Source organism: Carassius carassius, chromosome 15 (assembly GCF_963082965.1).
Source record: "Carassius carassius chromosome 15, fCarCar2.1, whole genome shotgun sequence".
In the NCBI taxonomy this organism is placed as follows: Eukaryota; Metazoa; Chordata; class Actinopteri; order Cypriniformes; family Cyprinidae; genus Carassius; species Carassius carassius.
Window position 1 is genome coordinate 17,300,067 of NC_081769.1, and position 19,890 is coordinate 17,319,956.

General features: G+C 39.6%; 2 protein-coding genes across 3 annotated transcripts in view; both read right to left on the reverse strand.

The window, feature by feature from the left end:
- Positions 1-5,537, reverse strand: part of LOC132158298 (protein capicua homolog) — a 50,942-nt gene extending 45,405 nt beyond the window's left edge. Inside the window, exon 1 of one of the 2 annotated variants that reach the window (XM_059567647.1) lies at positions 5,322-5,537. The gene's annotated coding sequence lies outside the window, so the exon portion shown is untranslated. Of the gene's footprint in view, positions 1-4,842; positions 4,985-5,321 lie in introns of those variants that run through there. The other variant, XM_059567648.1, reaches the window with a different exon arrangement.
- Positions 5,538-9,336: 3,799 nt separating this feature from the next.
- The window catches only part of LOC132158299 (ETS domain-containing transcription factor ERF-like), a 56,662-nt gene continuing 46,108 nt past the window's right edge, over positions 9,337-19,890 (reverse strand). The window contains exons 3-5 of the mRNA XM_059567649.1: positions 15,318-15,433; positions 14,190-15,223; positions 9,337-12,854 (exon numbers count right to left, since the gene is read on the reverse strand). Coding sequence (XP_059423632.1) covers positions 12,237-12,854; positions 14,190-15,223; positions 15,318-15,433 — 1,768 coding nt within the window. The 3' untranslated portion in view covers positions 9,337-12,236. The remainder of the gene's footprint in view (positions 12,855-14,189; positions 15,224-15,317; positions 15,434-19,890) is intronic.

Below are 19,890 nucleotides of genomic sequence, written 5' to 3' on the forward strand. Positions count from 1 at the left end.
TACACATAAAATGCATTTTAAGCCAGCCCCCCTTTACCAGCCTGTCCTTATTCATTCGTACACAGAAACACGTGTGTGAAATCACACTCCTCTTCACTCAATTTCTCACTCTCTCTACTATTCAACACTCCCACCTACTCACAAATAATCTGCAAACAGACACTCCCACACAAACTACACACAAAGGATTTTCCTGTGAGAGATGGCTTTAAAAGGAGAATTGGGGAATTCTTTGACTCATTCCAGGAGACACCCCACCCACCGTTCCTACTGACCTTAAACTGTTTATTTGCAATGGAGAGAGATTTCCTTCCTGGTTACTACATGGAATATTATACAGAAAACATTGTTATTACGCTTAATTCAAAATTCAGGATCTTTGCATCACTATGCACACTGTTTCTGATATTTCTGAAAAAGTGTGACAGCATGTCATTTTAGTAATTGCTAAATAATTTGAATTACTTGGATGCACTTATCAGAACATAATGTATGAGTCAGCAATCAAGCCAACATTCAGAGTCAATTCCACTATTATCAGCTTTTTTTCTGACCTCAGCATAGGTTGGTAATTTAATAACATCTTTTCCATTGTATTCCCCCTGATGAGGAGTCAGAAAGTCTCGCGAATTTGAAACCATAAAGTGTGAGTGTCTTTTTTGACACGGAGGTCAAAAATAAATAATTGTAAGTAAATAATGATCCACACACTAAGAACGCTTAAAATAAAGAAATTAGACCTATCTCATACTACATGATCGATCTTCAAAAAAGAAATATGATGCCACAAATGTTTGCTGTGCTCACTGGCAATTTCTCCTAAATACACTGCTTTACTACATATTTCAGTAAATTCACAAAAACAATATTCACAATAAATTATATAACATACAAATCATGGTGTGAATCTCTAAACCACAGCTGGTTGTGTATCACATGGTTGTGTAATTTGCTAACATTATTCTAGAGGTTTATATTAAGTTAGAGTCACCCAGCATACCAATTAAATTTAATGAAATAGTAAAAACAATAAAACAAACACACAATAAAGTCTGTAAAAAAATTGAGGGGATACATAACATTAATGTTAAATCCTGAACATGCTATGTCTTCCTTGTCCTTGGTCTAATTTTAATATATGATAAGCAAAGTTGTTGCTTAACTGATGTAGAGAAACATGACCCTTAAGTTTGTATATATTTTAGTATACTGCAAACGATTTCCAACTTCTTGTTTACGGCTGAAAGAATTCGACAAATTATGCCATGCCCATGATCGGAAAATTTATCACAGCAATTTTGAAATATATCATGATCATATATAATCTTCTTAGTCGTGAAGCTTAAGCGTGTTGTTAAAAAGTGTTGCTACATTTGCATAAATTCAGAGATCCCTGCAGCTTCTAGAAATTCCTGCTCAGGAAACTGAAAACCCCATGATGTCAAACTGCACAACCTACAATCTAGAAAACATGTGGCCCTTTTACTTTTACTTGATCACTATTTAGCCAAATTTTTACTTCTCATGAATTTGAACCAGTAAATTTAATTTGATCATTAAAATCACAATCATCTCAGGCATTTCACATAGAATTTAGCTTTTCATGCTGCTTTTCAAGTCTGCATTAACTAGATTAAATGAACGGATTTGACAACTTGCCAAATTGCAAGTGATAATAGAACTAGTAATACTTGTACACCACAATTTGGCTTGTCTAAAAGTTGCATGCATCAAGTTTAAAGTAAATAGTTGCAATATATTTCATTGCTTTAATATCATTCAGCATTCAACTGTAAATTCCTATCTAATGATGGGTGTGTGTGTGTGTGTGTGTGTGTGTGTGTGTGTGTGTGTGTGTGTGTGTGTGTGTGTGTGTGTGTGTGTGTGTGTGTGTGTGTGTGTGTGTGTGTGTGTGTGTGTGTGTTTGAAAAATGCAGTCTAGTGGACTAGTGGAGGAGTAGTTATTAAGTACCTAAAAAAAATTGGTAACACTTTAGAATAGGTAACATTAATTATTAACAACAACATTTCTTTCAATAAATTCTTAATTTGCTGCTTATTAATAGTTAGTAAGGTAGTTGTTAGGTTTAGGTATTAGTTAAGATTAGGGATGTAGAATAAGGTCAAGTAATAAGGCAGTAATATGTTCTTAATTAGCACTAATACATGGCTAATATTCTAGTAATATGCATACTAATAAGCAACTAATAGGTGTTACCTATTCTAAAGTGTTACAAAAAATGTTTCTCTTATATATTATAGAATTCTAGTCTAAATAATACTGGCATCACAAAAAAATCAGAATCAGAAAGAGCTTTATTGCCAAGTATGCTTGCGCATACAAGGAATTTGTTTTAGTGACATAAGCTTCAATCAAACATGAAGACCACAGCAATCTATGATTTGCATCTATGTGTTAAATTATAAGTAAACAGATTAGCAGATTTTGGAAATTAATAATAAATTACAATTGATAAACTATATAACATTCATACATTCAGATATGTCTTTTGTGCAACAACAGTCGTGCAAAACTACACGCACATACAGCTAATCCTAGGTCCACTTCCCGTGATTGTGACAGCTCTGACTCCTTATATACTGTATGTGTCTACAGCTGGTCAAACGAAGCCTCTGCATTTTGGATATCAGCATGATACCTTTATTTAAGATCTAACTAAAGCAAGAAAAACTCTGACGTCAGCCATATGACAGAGGTCCAATCCAAGCACACACTCTGAGCAGAGGGTTTTCAGCTGAACACCTTGCTGTGTTATACAAGTCTACGTGAACATCGATGTAAAACCTGCCATCCTCATCCTCAGGCCAACAACTGCTGTTATGTACAACCTTAATCCACTTCAAAACTATACTTCAATTGATAAATGGACTAGATATGTTCAGCTGTCACTGAACAACTACTTTGATCCTAAAAGGTCAAATGATTTCAGAATTAATAATAAATATTTCCTGTTTATAAGGCTCAACGAATCCATTTGTTTTTCCTTTTCACTTATAGTCATTATGCACACAGGCTATGCATTTATTAAGGTGAATCAAATGAGCCAGAACATATTTCAGTTTCCAGATTAAAAGGTGATATTATAAATTGAATACTAAGCGTTAAGCCACCATGATTAAAAAAAGCTAAATTGCACAATGATCTATTTTTAAAAATATATAAAGCCTAGAACACACGATGCGTCACACACCAGTACCAAGCACAAACATGCAAGATCTCTCTCCCACACACACACACACACACACACACTGCTGACGGTGAACCAGTTGTCAGTGGAGCAACTGTTTGTGCCAAAGACTTTGCTCAAACCAAAACACAACCATACATCTATACACCGTTTCCCCTCAGGGGTCAATAAAGCACCTATCTTATATATTCAGACTGATGTGTGACAGAAAAGGGGGACACAGACTAACGCAGTTGTGATGCCAGTTTGCCAGCCTGTCACACTATTTGGATTTAATTGGAGAATAAGTCTTACAGTGCATCGCTCCACCGCAGTGTTATGAAGCAAAATAAACATGCAAAAAATGTGGATTACCAAATAAACAAAACAATAAATCCAATCCACGATAGTGCCATACACCACAATGTGTATGATTTTCAAGTCAACGATCTGCCCACTCCACACAACACATTGCGTATCAACACTGATTTTGTGCTCATTCACAGATTGTTCAGCAAATGTGCATTCTGGGGCATACAGAAGGATGCAGGGCTGCAGCAGTGCAGTGCCGTGCAGCTCAGTTGCATGCATGGGTGCTTTGACTTCCTTCCTCCCCAAGCCCGACCACTTCCAACTATATAACCTGCTTTTTTTGGATTTTAAAGCGGGTCACCAAGGGGGTGTTACAGTCACACACATGAAACAGCAAAAACATGGAAAAACTCAAGAGACGAGCGCACAACAAAGGGGCATCAGGGACACATGCCTCACACTTTGAAAAATCAGCAGCCGTGCAAAAATCCCCTGCAAAATAATTCAAACACTTTGAAATCAGTAGCTAAACACTACCGATAAAGCATGTACCAGACGAGCTGTATGGATGCTGAAGCAGTACATGTAGTGAGTGACGTAGACGAAAGGCTGCCCAAAACAACATCCTATCAACACCCCACCACGGAAGAATATCACTCATTTATCCAACATGACCCAAAAGAGCAAAAGTCCTCAGTGGAAAACATCTACCAATACTAAAAGCATGCAAAGTGGCACACAAGACCTGATGAAAAATGATTTGACTGATGGTATTAATGCAGGCAAACTGAGCCATTATTATGAAGACACTCTTTAACAGCAGAGTGCATCATATTTACGTGCATCTCTGAAGCTAAAGACAAAATCTCAGGAGTGTGTGACATTAAAAACCCACTTGTGTCAACACGGCTCTATTCAAGAAGGCCCGTTAGGACTGAATGATACTTTTATCAATATAAAAAAATATCAATTGCAATATGCACTGATTATAAAACTGCAGTCTGGATGAAAGGCTCTTTTAAATTTCCATAAGGACGTTCCATGTATTGGACTATGAGGTGAGCCTTTGAAATAATGCACAACAATAAAAAGCGTAGCGTCAGAATGCGCACGAAAGCCGCCGCTGGTAGTAGTAGTACTCGCAGCGCTTCGCAATGTCACGGGAGTAGTACTATGTCAAGGACTCGCAACAGCTAAATTAGACAAGCAAATGCCTTGTAAGAGAGTAAAAGAAAGCTTTAAAACGTGTTCGAACACACTCGCACTGACGCGCAAAAACACTACGCAAACGCTGTACATGTCAATAAGGACATCCATGCAGCAAAACTTGCAAATTATCCACCTTTATGAGCCGTCCTAGCAGAGAGTTGATGACAGCGCGTGCAGTAAGTCCGAGTAATAGCGTTGGTTATGGAGAAAAGTATTATTTTGTTTGTTTTTACATTGGCGGCGTGACGTTTTTCCTCGCATACTGTAGGCAGAGCAGTCCTCCTCGAGCGTGATCCTGCCAGTGCGTAACGCGCTGCACGAGCGCCAGTCTGCTCTGTGCAAGTTGCTCAAACTCATGCCATCCACTCCAAACAATCATGAAAGGGTGAACTTAATAAATTACTCAAAAGCTTGGTTTGAACACTGTCTTTAAACATTTGACAAAGTTTAACTGCATCCCCACCCCCTTCCTTCTTCTTGCTCTAGGTCCTTCCTTGATATTATAGCGAGCTGGTTTGTTTTCCATTTGTCTTTTGCACACAACACTCGTGCCTAAAATACGGGTTGTCACTAATATAAGCGATAGATTCGTTTTTAGTAATAACTACTTACCAAAACAGCAGAAATACTTAGGAGGTAAGCGATGAATTTACGGGGCAAATTGTAGATGGGCTCTGTCCTGTCGTCTGAAGTGGCGAGCAATCATGTCTTCTGTCTGTCGAGAATTTTACTTTATATCGGTCCTCCGTAAAACATCTTTACCCCCTCCCAACAGCAACTCAGACAGGGATTAAAAACTATATGAATCCCTTTTCCACTACAGTCACAAAATGGTGAATGAACCACTAACAGCTGGCCCGCTTGGCCAATCAGAGCGCACTGACAGATACAGAAACCTATGGATGTGACAGCACAAACTTAAAGGCGTTTCTCAGTGGTTTATTCCATTTGATTGGCAGGCGCTTTAGGCCAATCGGAATGAAGCTAGATACCAAGCCGGCGTTCACTCCAAAAGTTACAGTATCCAATGAGAGCGCTGGGAACCTTAGGAGCAGGGTGTGGGCGGGCTCCAGGGAACATAGGCTAGGGAAGTGTTCAAGAAGCGCTGGCCAATAACGCGATACGAGTTTTCGCTCCCTAAATAAAGGTGCGTGTTTATCACAAACGACAGCGCTACACAATCCTAAAATCACTGGTTTTTCACATGCCCTGAACGGCAAGGAATGTTTCTAAACTATATATATATATATATATATATATATAACGTACGTTTCAGTTTTAATACTGTTTGCTATATTAAACAAATTTAGGTTCTGATGATGAAAAGAAAGGTAAAATCACTAAACTTGATTCGTTTAATCACGATAAAGCCCTCCTTGTACGGATTCCTGACTAACCATTTCACTTTCACACTACTATGCTTGTGAATACGGGATGGACTGTTGTCGCTCTTGCACTCGATTTTTTTCTACTCTGCCTCGGTTTTCTCTCAGCAACAGCCCCTCACCTCGTGTGCGAGAGCCAATCGTTGCGCCGCGTTCCGCTGTCTCTAACGTATGAGCCGTTGTGCCCCGCCCCATCTACACAACCCTTGCAGGATTTTGGAGGTGACGTCATCGTGCTGCTGTGTGATTGGCCAGAGGCGCCGCGTCGACGAGCCAATGATCAAACTCAGCGATGAAGTCATCAAGCATGTTGCCACCAGCTGGATGGAAGGGGCGTGGCCTGACGTACTCGCCTAACCCCATGCTTGATGCGTAGTAGGACAACATACTAGTGACTGATGAAAGCGATATATGACCGTTTTAAAACACCCTGGAAAAATAAATAGCATACTTTTAATATAATTTTCAAAGACACAAAGAAGTTTTTTTTTCAAACGTAGCCCATTTAAGCATAGAAAGTCATGTTCAGACATGCTGACGCAATGAATGTTCGTGGTGAAAGTCTTTTGAGAGGCAAAGAAGTCGTTACATAATCGCTGCTGTTGACAGAATCAAGTGAAGTACTCCTCAAATGTTTAAGCAATGTACAGCGACCTCTATCGGTTTTAATCTTGATAAGCACAAAACTATAAACATAGTGCACACGCCACTGTGTGGTGGCTTAGGGTTATTCAGAACACTGAGAACAAGGTGAAGTTCTTTAGCGCACTTTTCATTGAAGATAAAAATAGAAATTTTTAAATAAATCACTTTTTGTAGTACTCAAGTGTCATACCCCCTTATTAGCACTCCTCCTCCCCGGAGCCCTGCCCTTTGACCTGACCCCCTCCATGATGTCGACCCCTTTCTTTTGGCTCTGAGGCTGTGTTAATCAGCTGTCATACATCTATCCCTCTACCCTACACTCCCACCGTGTCACAGCGAGCTGCATTCCCTCCTCTAGTTCTCTGAAATGTAGAAGACGACTGAAGTGATAAAAGAAGTAAGAGGGAGACGACAGACAGAGAATGTGACAAAACATCACAGGGGTGATGAGATGAACCAGAGGGAGAAATATAATCACAGGTTTTATTTGAATCCCACAACCGGAATACTAAAAGTTTTTCATTCAGACAGTGCTCATAAAGAAAATTTATTTGAATGAGTAGACAGACCTGAAACTTACTGATTAAGTTAAATCAGTAGAACATACAAAAAGTTACTATAGTAAGAGTGAATTAAGATAATCAGACAATGTCAAGTTCAAAATTCACATAAAATGGTCCATTTTAAACTGTTCTAGCACTAAGTTAAAAGAGTTACATCTCTGTATGTGTTTTCTCTTTCTGCTACTTTCACCTTCACAGACACTTAAGCAGCTGTGGCCTAATGGTTAGACAGTTGGACTCGTAACCTGGAGGTTGCAGGTTTGAGTCTTGGTGCTGGCAGAAGTTGCAGGGGGTGAATGAACAGTGCTTTCTTCCTCTCTCAATACCCATGGCTGAAGTGCCCTTGAGCAAGGCTATGGCTCTATGGGGTTCAGGTCTGGTGAGTTTGCTGGCCAGTCAAGAACACCAACACCATGGTCATTTAACCAACTTTTGGTGCAATTGGCAGTGTGTGCAGGTCCCAAATCATGCTGGAAAATGAAATCAGCATCTTCAAAAAGCTGGTCAGCAGAAGGAAGCATGAAGTGCTCCAAAATGTCTTCGTAAATGGGTGCAGTGACTTTGGTTTCCAAAAAACACCAAAAATGGACCAACACCAGCAGATGTTACTGCACCCCAAATCATCACAGACTGTGGAAACTGGACTTCAAGCAACTTGGGCTATGAGCTTCTTCACTCTTCCTCCAGACTCTAGGACATTGGATTCCAAATGAAATACAAAAATTGCTCTCATTTGAAAAGAGGACTTTGGACCACTGGGCAACAGACCAGTTCTTCTTCTCCTTAGCCCAGGTAAGACGCCTCAGGAGTGGCTTAGCAAGAGGAATATGAAAACTGTATCCAAATTCCTTGACACATCTGTGTGTGGTGGCTCTTGATGCCTTTACCCCAGCCTCAGTCCATTCCTTGTGAAGTTCACTCAAATTCTTGAATCGATTTCGCTTGACAATTGCAGTTCTCTCTGTTGGTTGTGCATCTTTTTTTTCTCCACACTTTTTCCTTCCACTCAACGTTCTGTTAACATGCTTGGATACAGCACTCTGTGAACAGCCAGCTTCTTTGGCAATGAATGTTTGTGGCTTACCCGCCTTGTAAATGGTGTCAATGATTGTTTTCTGGACAACTGTCAGATCAGCAGTCTTTCCCCATGATTGTGTAGCCTAGTAAGCCAAACTGAGAGACCATTTTGAAGGCTCAGAAAACCTTTGCAGGTGTTTTGAATTGATTAGTTGATTGGCATGTCAGCATATTCTAATTTGTTGAGATCGTGAACTGGTGGGTTCTTGTTAAATGTGAGCCAAATCATCACAATTAAAAGAAACAGACTTAAACTACTTCAGTCTGTGTGCATTGAATCTATTTAATATCAGTTTCACAATTTGAGTTGAATTACTGAAACAAAATGAACTTTTTCACGACATTCTAATTCATTGAGAAGCACCTATATGTAGCCCCCATAACACAATCATAATAGAAGTAACAAAAACGCTTATTTTAAAATGCTTTGTTGTTTATCATCAGTGTCATTCCTATTCCTCATACAATTAAATAGCAATATTTTATTTAGTAATATTATTTACATTTACATGTTTATAATACATGTATCATTTGTATGAGCAAAAAGATGAGGGATGTTTTCAAAAAACAATGGTGATGATTTTAGATGGTTGATAAGGCTTGTACTTCAGCTTTTCAGACAGCAGAGGTCAGTCTTAAAGAGTGTTATTCATCATATCAACAGGCTGGATACACAACATGAATTTAGAAAAAAATTCTCAACAGCTAATAATCATTTAAAGTATATTGATTTGCATGGAATTATACTTTTATTATTTATTAATTTATTAATTAATTGACTTGTTTGTCATTTTTTGTTTGTAGCCTCCTCTAAGATGCTAATTGCTGCAATTTTAACAGAAAATACACACTAAACACAAGTAGGAGCTTCTACAAAACTCTGGAAAGGAGATTCTACTTGCATGACTAAAATGGATGCATTTGTGTTGAAAAAAAAAAAAAGTTGCAGAAACCAGATGGCTTTAAACCAGTTTAATTGACCCTGATTACATTTTAATTACAATTCTGAAAAAGAACACAAAAATGAATAAAGGAGGAATTAAAGTGTTACATCATGGTATTAAAACCTGTTATTATGAATTATGGAACCACAGAAATCAATTTTGAGAAGGAAAGTGAGAGCGATAGAGACTTTTACACAATAAAACAATACACAATATATCTTTTAAAATCATACAATCCCCCGATGAAAAAAATTTACAAGAGCAAGAAATCAGTAACACTACAAAATAACAATTACATGACAAGTTCAAATCATAACCCAGATCCTCCCTTGAATGCCCTTCCTCCATCCTATATCTCTCCACAATAACCACCTATATTAAAGTTACAGTTTTACGTTAATTTACAGAATTTTAAATGTTACACTAAATACGCTGTTGGGTCACTCGTGGGAAGGCAGGGCTGGGGGAAACATTCTTAAAAAGGATCTCTTACAGTATTGTATACAATGTTATCATGACTACAACACAAGGAGAAAATGTCAACAAAATAATGATAATAACTAATAATAATTAGGATGAATAGCAACATTGACATCAGAAAGCAGATAAACATGAGCAGTTCGGGTGAAAAACAAAACAAAACGCCATTCGACTTGAAAAAGTGACATCCTGGGATAACCAACTAGAGCAGCCTAAGAGAAAACAAATAACTTGCCTCCTGAAAAGAAACAATGTTTCTCACTTTGTGCCCAAACTAAAGTTTACAGACCGCACTGGTCAATACTGCTCACTCCATCTCAATTTTTTTTCAATTTCGAGGTATGAAGGGCGCAAAACAAGTTCACCCTAGTTAAAGACTTGACTCGTCCAATAAGAAAGAGATCTTAAACATAATCAAATCTGATTAAACTGGGAATAAGGCAGCTAGAAAGAGTCCAAAACTTTGAGGTGACACTGTTGCCAGTTAAATTTTGTCTTATGCATTATCTTAGGTATTAGAGACCCCTCAGCCATGATATAACTCCTTCCCGTCACTGGAAACCATTATATAATGGCTAGTGTCCAACTGGATGTCTCAAGTCCTGTGCTCAACTTCCACAGGGCTTTAGTGCACACAGGTTTATGAGGTTCATGATGCAAGATTTCAAAAAAAAATTACAGCCTTGGGTGTGGTGTGACATACATGCACAGAGACCTGCAGCCTCTGTCACACACACACACACACACACACACACACACACACACACACACACGCGCACACACACACACACACACACACACACACATCAGTTGTAGCAGTAGGAACAGGATGTTGAGGAGGTGCGTGCTGGTTAAAGAACCGAATGTGCCACATCATCTGTGATGCAAAGCTCTCGTGCTCGCTTTGTTAGAGTCTTGTGTACAATTTCATTTTTCACTCCTCTAACCCACCTTTTATTAATGTGATAAGAAAAGCAACATTTTCCTCCATTACCCAAATAGCAACGTTATCCCTGAGGAGAAGAGTCAACCTTCCCCTCAAAACAAAATCTGTTACAAAATCCCTTGAAACTGATACATCTGTTAATGCTATGCTTTCCATTTATAATATGTGTAACGCATAATATATAAAGGTATATTGAGTGTATACTGTTCTATCTTTTTTAAGATTTTTGTATTTCCTTTTCAGACATGCTATTAAAATAAGGCGTAAGAGGCAGTGTGTGTGTGTGTGTGTGTGTGTGTGTGAGAGAGTGTGCGACTTCTGGCAACATGCCTTCTATACTCAAGTTAGTATTTAAATGTTGGGATTACGGATTGAAACTGCTGTTCCACCTCCCCCACATAGGAGTCAGCGGCTGTTTTATATGGCTGAAGGACATTTAATCAGGACAAAGAATCAGTACTTGGTTCTAGGGGTACATCATCAAGTGCCAAAATAGTTAAACATTGAGTCCCAGTTGGTCTAGTATCACTGTACAAGCTTGTGTGTGGGATGCTGGTTTTTAGTTCACGCTAAAGGACTGGCTATACAAGGAAAGCTTGTTATAAGCTACCTCCAAACTGTCATTTCAAAGACTAACCAACTAAGGAACTAGCCGTTTAAGAGATTTAGTCTCTGAACCACGTTACGCCCGAGTCATTTCGTCCCCAACGGAATGAAAGTGATTCAGGTATGGTCCCAGAGGAGATAAAAAAATAAAATAAAAAAAAAGAGCGAGTGTTTTATGGTAAGCTGGTTTGGATAGAAAAGAAAAGGAGATTTCCGAAACACACACACACACACACACACAATCAAACTCGAATCAGACACATGTTTCATACATGGAATAAGAACGGGATCATGGCTGAGTGTGTGTGTGTGCGCTGAGGGATTTTGTCCCTGAGGGTTCGGACTTCTGACCAGGCTGGTTTTAGAACAGTGTCTGTTTGTGACTTTCTGTGCATCTGTACCCCACCACATCACATCGAGACTGATCACAGTCTCTCGCTGAGGAAAATAATGCTGGGCTGCTGGAGAAGAAGATCAAGCCCCTCGAACCAGACCAGTCTTTCTGAGGCCCGTCTCTAGTTCTCTTTGAGGGGTTTTGAGAGACAGCTCACAGGCACTTTGCAAAATAAAATTATCTTCTAAAAATATAAAATATACTCTAGTGCCAAAGGTCAAAGTTCATGACTCCTGAGGGTCGCTGGGGCACGTGGGTGAACTCATTCCTCATAACGGTCACAATGAGATGTACTGGAACGTGTGCTGGCGGGGGAACAGGGGAAGCCTGGGAAACGGGATTCGATTAAGCAAGGGTCAGTTAGTCTAGGTAAGCAGTGTATGTGTCAGTATTACTGTTGTCAGTATCAGCAGTAAAAAGAGTCACGTTTGAGTGTGGGTCCATCAGCAGTTGTATATCAGCAGTCGTCTAGGTGTGTCGATGCATATCAGCACTCCTTGTTCTCCAGTGACAGCTGTGCCGTGGCTCGGTGGAGCTCGGCACTAACTCTGTGATGAGCGAGAGGAGGTGGGCTCTCTGCCTCTCCGCTCCCGCTTCCACTGCCACTCTCCTCCGCCATCCCGTTCCTCTCTCTCCCCCTCTCTTCTCCTCTCACTTTCTTGTCCTCCGCCTCTTCCATGTGCTGGTCCTGGTCCCAGCGCCGTTTGAACCGGAGCTTCAGTGGGATACACTGGGAGTTGGGTTGTGGCAGGCCGCCGGAGGCCAGCTGCATGTCCGCAGGCTCCACAGGTTCACTCTTCACAAAGGTGGTCCCGCGCCGGCTATCACCTGAGGAAGAGGTGGGAGGGAGGAAGAAGGGTGGAGGGGCGGGGGCTTTGAACACCTCCTCCTCCAAGTCCTCATCCGGGTGGAGAGCAGCATCTGTGCCGTTGGGCTGTAGGTGCTTTTGGCTGTAAGGATAATGATTATGGTGATGATGATGACGGTATTTATGGTAGTGAGAGGGGAAAACATCAAACTCTTCATCTCTTTCATCAGCGTCTTCATCACTGATGTCAGTCACTTCGACTTCCTCTTCTGATTCAATGTCAGATATGGGCTCGACCTATAGAGAGAGAGAGTGCATGTAGTGTCAAAACAGAGTTGGGTGTTACGGACTCATTTCCATGAATATTCTAGTTGTTTTTCCACTTAATATCATGCTCAAGGCAAAGAAATTGTTTATAACAGAGCATAACTAGAATTAGTTCTCCAGGCCTGAAAACGACACTTTTGAAATTGGTTTTCTAGGACTGTGGGAACTCTTGACTTTAGTCTGTTATAATTCAGCATCACACAAGTAAAACTTCAAACCAAGTCTGGTCCAGGAATTTTTTTTGTCAATCCTTTGTAAAGATTAATGGATTGTTAGCCATTGTTTTAATATTTATATATTTTCTGATTTTCTGAACATTTGAAGTCAGTGTGAACAACCATCAGTACATTTGTTAACATGCGTTAAACTTTAAAAGTTTTGTGTTTCACTGTAAACACTTTTAATGTGGGAATACACTTCAGGACTTCTGCTCACATATTTAGAAAACATTGTTTTAATTTATAATGTGTCTTCTAGCAACTAGGCTTAAAGAGTTTCTCTTTGAGTTTGGAATGACTGATCCTCAGTCATTTGGTGCAGTGCCCCCCACTCTGCACATTTTATATTCATCTCTTATCACTACAGATGTTTGTTCTATTCAACCTTAATTGCCATATGAAGTGGACTAAACGGGATATTGATTCCAGATTCCAGTTTGAAGGGAGCATATATGTTTCATTCAAAGGGCATTCAACTGTGCGAGACGTGAATTTAAATGTAATTTATTTACAGAGGTACATTATGTTACACTTCACACTTCTCCAGTAAGTTTCATCTGTGTGTGAAGACACTGCAGGCCATGGTGCAAATCCGTGAATGAATGTCCGGAAGTAAAGTGAACTTCAGACGATTTCCAGTGCTCAGGGAGTAGGGAGCAATGAACACTGTGTAGGGACCCAGTCAGTCAGAACACAGTTCATGCATAGAGCACTCTTCTAACGAGCTGGTTATCTGAATCAGGTGTCTTTAATAATAGAGACATGCAAAATATGCAGAGCAGAGGGTCATGAGGACTGGATTTGAGAACCACTGGTTTGGTGTATGATGGCCAATTTTTCTTTGTAATCATTTACAAAGTCAGCAAGTGTACTATGCTTATTAATTTTTATAAGCTGCATGGTGCATTCCAGGCCTTAAGGTCTTTGCACACAGAGTCCGAAATTATTGTCCAATTATTGTTTAACAATAAATACAACCTCATTTTGTGTCAATTACGTTGGACCAGGTTAGATTTTCTGCATTTTCACATCCATAGCAAGAATTTTGATAGGAAAGGATGGCAAATATGAAAAAAAAAATTATTACCTTAATCTTGGGCAACCCAGCGCTGTTTAGGGAGCCAGTTGAGGAGGAGTTGGACACCAGTCCTGATCCGCTGGCTGAACTGAGATCACTCCCAAACGACAATGAGGAGCCCAGACCGGATGTAGATGAGGAGGACAGCGAGCCCTGTCGACCCTGACTGTCACGTTGTTTTCGGCCCAATGGGGGAGGCTGGAGCTTGAACTTGAATGGAGAATGGTGCTGCTCCTCCCCCAGGTGATGGTGAATGGGGTGAGCGTGAGGTGGCGGGAGGCTGGAGTGATGGCTGTTGAGCACCGAGGGCCTCTCGGCAGGGCCACGATCACAGCCCTGGGGTCCGGGCATGCCTTTGTCAGGGCGCTGAGGCTGAGGAACGATGATGTTTGGGTAATGAAAAAAGGCACGAGGGCTCAGGTGGTAATTGTTGACGCTCTGGGTGTGAGCCTGCAGGTAGCGCTGCATGTCCTTTGGGTTGAAGGAGAAGATGGAGCCAGGCATGGGTGACAGGGTAGGGGAGGGTGTGTAGGCCAGGTGAGAGCCTGGGGTCATGGAGAACGCCGGCGAGAGAGGCGGCGCCAACAGGCCTGGGCCACCCGGACCAGGCAGAGGCGAGACAGTGTACGGCGAAAGAGGCTCGGGATGAACCCTGTGTCCGCCAACCTCTGACACTCGATGACATCTGTGACCTCCCGGTCCACCGTACATCCTGAACATCGCCTCGTGAGACAGACGAGGGTGAACGGCACCTCGGAAACCACCTCCACCTCCTCCTCTCTCAGCCACTCTTTCAGTCACTCTCTCCTCGGCCGCACCTCCGTTCCCATCTTCGATCTCAGAGTTGACAGAAGTTCCATCGCTGCAGTCAGAGACAGACCCACGGGCGATTCGGCGGCCACTGAACATCCCCGGACTGCGCAGTTCCTCGCTGCTGGGGGACCGCAGCACCTCAGACACCTGCATGTCTGATGGAGTGGATGGAGGGAAACGGAAATGGGCACCTGTAGGCACTGGTGGAGCACTTTGAGGAACAGCCGCTCCTGTGGGGAGACAAACAGGGGTGGAGGCCTTAGCTGTTTTTTGCATTTTATTGCGTAAATAAATGTATGTGATTTGAGTGTCCTAATTTTGTACCTGCAGACCCCATGTCAATGAAAGGGTAGTTGACCAGGACCAGCTTGTTGAAATTGAACTTGTAGGTGAAGCGTTTTCCTTTAGTTTTATGTAGAATTCTCTTGTTGTAATAATACCTGCACAAGGACAAGCAGAACACATATTAGCCCAAATTTAAACCTGAAATGAGGTATTACATTATTAAAAGTAAAAAAAAAAATGTTACGTTAAAAAAATTCCAGATTCTGCAATAATAAAATAAGTAAATGTATGACATTGATGATGTGTAAACTTTGTACAGTCATATGTGTTCGTAAAAAATGGTTCCCAAAAAAACCATTTTTTTTGGGAAGTCGTGGCCTGGTGGTTAGAGAATCGGACTCCCAATCGAAGGGTTGTGGGTTCGAGTCCCGGGCCGGCAGGAATTGTGGGTGGGGGGAGTGCATGTACAGTTCTCTCACCACCCTCAATACCGCGACTGAGGTGCCCTTGAGCAAGGCACCGAACCCCCAACTGCTCCCCGGGCGCCGCAGCATAAAAAATGGCTGCCCACTGCTCCGGGTGTGTGTTCACAGTGTGTGTGTGTGTTCACTGCTCTGTGTGTGTGCACTTCGGATGGGTTAAATGCAGAGCACAAATTCTGAGTATGGGTCACCATACTTGGCCGAATGTCACTTCACTAAATGCAGGGCATTTTCTCCGAAGAGGCAAGGGAGGCAGTGTTTCTAAAGAAACATTGTCCAACAGTGAAACCAGCAGTTAAAGTGCCTCTCCTGAGCCCATTGAGTTTTAACAGACCCCCTAAAGTGTGCAGTTTGGTGGGGGGATATTGAGAATGAATGAGGGAAAGTCACATAAGAGGAGGCAATGCTTTCATTGCAATGTGATTGGATATTACTGGTTATGAATGGCTATGATTGGTTCATGCGATAAATCCCGCCTCTTGTGTTTGTGTGTTTCATGTCCACAAATCAGTTGGAATGAACAATAATAGCATTAATGGGAATTTCAAAAAGTAAGTTAACAACTCACACTGAGAAATAAGACTTAAATTGACGTGAAAAAGTGATGTGGGAGTTTTTAGTCAGTAATCAGCTTGGTGAAATTTAAAAGTAAATCTCTGTTGATTCAAAATTATTTAAAAATAGTTAAAGTTAACTATTAAAAAGAACAGCTGAACATAAGTTCACAAATAAAATATATTGTTTATATTGTCACTGCCTCGAGTTATTATTTTGAAATGAATATAAAATGCTTAAAAACATTAACTTGATGAGATTAATACATGGCTTTAGGAAACAGAATATTGATTACATGGTTAATGTAAAAATATATATTTTTTCTGATAGTGAATTTAAATTTGATTTAAAAAAAACAGAATAATTTTTTGTTTGTTTGTTTTTTAGTAATACAATATTTTATATTAAATAATAAATTAAATATAGAGCCAACAGTGCAGTGTACATTTTAAATGAATCCACTTAATACAGGTACATCAAGAAACCAAGAAATATTCAAATATAGTTTTGTATGTATTGTTAATATATTTTTATATGTTCATTTATGTGATGGGGGGGTATTGTCAGGACAGCTCTGGTCACTCTAGTGCCTGTTTATATAACACTATAACCCACTGATAAATTCTCCTTTCTTAATCCCCTTATATAATCCCATTCTCTCTCTTTTCCTATCTATATATTAACCTTTGTCCTTCCCCAGCTCTTTACATAACATCTCTCTATTCCATGCACCAGTTAGTGTGTTTGTGTGTGTGCAAATCCCTGTGACAGCGATTCATCTTGTACTTACTAACCTTCGAGCCACAATTCTCTGTGAATGACATGTTTCAGGGAAGATGCTGACACTGAGCTTTTTGAATGCATAGAGGATATATTTACTCACCCTGCATGTGTGTGTGTGTGAGTGTGAGTGTGAGTGTGTGTGTGTGAGAGAGAGAGTGAGTGAGTTCAGACAGGCATGTCTGTAAAGATTAAGCTGAGACAGACAGACAGAGTCTTGTGGTCAGACGAAGACGTGAGTGTGTGTAAATGTTTAAGTTGTGGTCAAAATGATTTGAGTTCTTCTTTTCAAGTTCAGACAAACATCATTTCTTTTTAACAAAGTACGGGCTACCAGAAGGGGGAAAAAAAATGTGTGACTATGGGCACCAAAACATACACTGAACGCACCTCCAATACAAGTATTAACAAAGACACAGATGTAAGCAGGTTATGAGTAATTATGTGACCCATGGTAACACTCTTGAGCCACACAGTGAGATATAAATATACTTGAGACAACTGTGGATTAGCATGTACCAAATACATCAGCAGCAGCAGTGTTTGCATGGTTAGATATCCAGCTCACACAATCTACTTACTGTACTTCTGCACTGTCTGGCTGGAGGTGGTAACCTGAGCTTATATGACGGATGACAGATGAGAAGGCAGAGGTGAGATGAAGGGATACTCTAATGATGACGTCCTGAACTGTGATGTTCCAATCAACAGTCCAGGAGAAGTAACACTTATTTCTATGGCTGTCAGGTATGACTGGTTCTCACTCAATGCCGTCGCTTCATATGTTTTCTATGTAGCAAGCGCTGGATTTCAAAGGCAGAGGTTAAACGTACTTGAACTATAGTAAATTGTGCTTTCTGATGTGAAAACCAGTGAATAATAATAATAAAAATTCCTTACAATTATATAGTGTTTTTTCTGGGCACTCAAAGCGCTAGAAGGGGGTAATCTCCTCAACCACTACCAGTGTTAATAATTAATAATTATAATGGGATATAACAGTTGGAGTTTTTCTTGAATCGTCATATTCTGCATTTTTCTCAATGAAATGATGCTCAGATATGATGTTCAGGTTTTACTCAAATCTATTTACTGTTTAAAAAAATGCATTAATAATGCAATTCATAACCTTTCCAATCCTTAACTCTCCTGAAATCATAATTGAAAAAAAGCCTCATTCAATCAAGAAGGACTTAACTGTTCTAGTTAATTATTCATAGAAAACAATAAGCAGTGACATTGTTCAAATATAATAATAGCAACAAAAAAAATATAAAGAATAGATAAAAAATTAAAATAAATAGACACTGATTAAAGAAAAAAAATTCTTATGGCTTTATTTCAAGGTCAATAAATCTTCTAAAAATTAGACTTTTTGACAAGGAAAGGTTAGTTTAGGTCGTAAAATGCTAAGTAGTACGACCCCCCCCCCCCCACAAAATGTAAGATTTATGAATAATTAAGTCATGGTAGTTTAAAAAAAAAAAACATATATATATATATATTTCTTTTTTTTTTTTTTTTTTTTACCTAAATACACTCAAAAACATTTTGCTTTTGTTTTTTGTAAATTATGATTAAGATGTTCACACTCATTTCAAGATGTTGGGAAAAATGTATTATACGTTTTTATAAGTTTTATGTATTTTGTGCTCTATGGTTACACCACATGACATTTTCATCATTAAATTGTAAAATCTTAGTTGACAATGGTATAAACATTTTTTAAAACAATGTGAAACTAACTTGAAAACAAAGAATTCATCCAGAAACTTTTAAAAATAAAACCTGCAAAAAATAATAATAAAAATCACAAAAGGTTTCTTAATCAATATGTGTATCGTGTTTTTGATTTAAACAAGATAAACAAAACTGCACAAGATAATGTAAAGTTGTTTATAAAGAATATATCTTAAACTCATAGCCTATATGACACAGAACAGTGTGTGAAAGAAGTGCCGCCCACCCCACACACATGGTGCATGTGAACCCACTCTCTCAAACACACTTTAAAGAGCATTTGAACTGACTTCAAAGCAGAAAAAAGGATTCTTTGAGCATCTGCATCTAGTGGCAACAACCCTCCTTCTGTCACACTCACTTACACACCTGTGAACCCACACGCTGGTGGCTGGTCTAACAATGCTGACCGACATTTTCAAGGGATAGGACATAAAATAACCAAATTTTAACAGATGCAGCCAGACACATATATACTCTGGTGACTAAATGACTTTAGGTGGTACAGTCGAGCAGGTTTCCAGGAAACGATCAGATTTTACTGGGTTAGGACTTGGATTAAACAGCAGATTATTAAAAGCTCTCAGAGTCAATATTCTGTGACTGATGGGAATATAGCAATTCCTGGTATTTGCAAATCAGGGCCTGAACAACACACTTTATAAAAGGAGCAGAATAAAGAAAAGACAGAGAGGATGAGGATTATCAGCTAAAGAGGTACATATTGTGCTGCTTTTTCCTGTATAATGTGGATTTGTTGTGCTATATTTGTGAGGACCAAATATTAGGGGAAAAATCCCCACAAACCAGAATGTTTGTCCTTGTAAATTTCTGACAATATTCTTGCAAAAAGATAGATAAAGCTTTTAAAAGATAGACACATATGTCTGAGTATATACCAACAAAATAGGAATTTTAATTTACACTTTTTTTTACACTTTTTTTTTTTCAATTTACAACATACTGTATCATCTGACATTCACTTACAACTTATAAGAAAAAAACTCATAAATCTCTGAAAACAAATTCCTGAAAAATCCTCAAAATATTTTTTT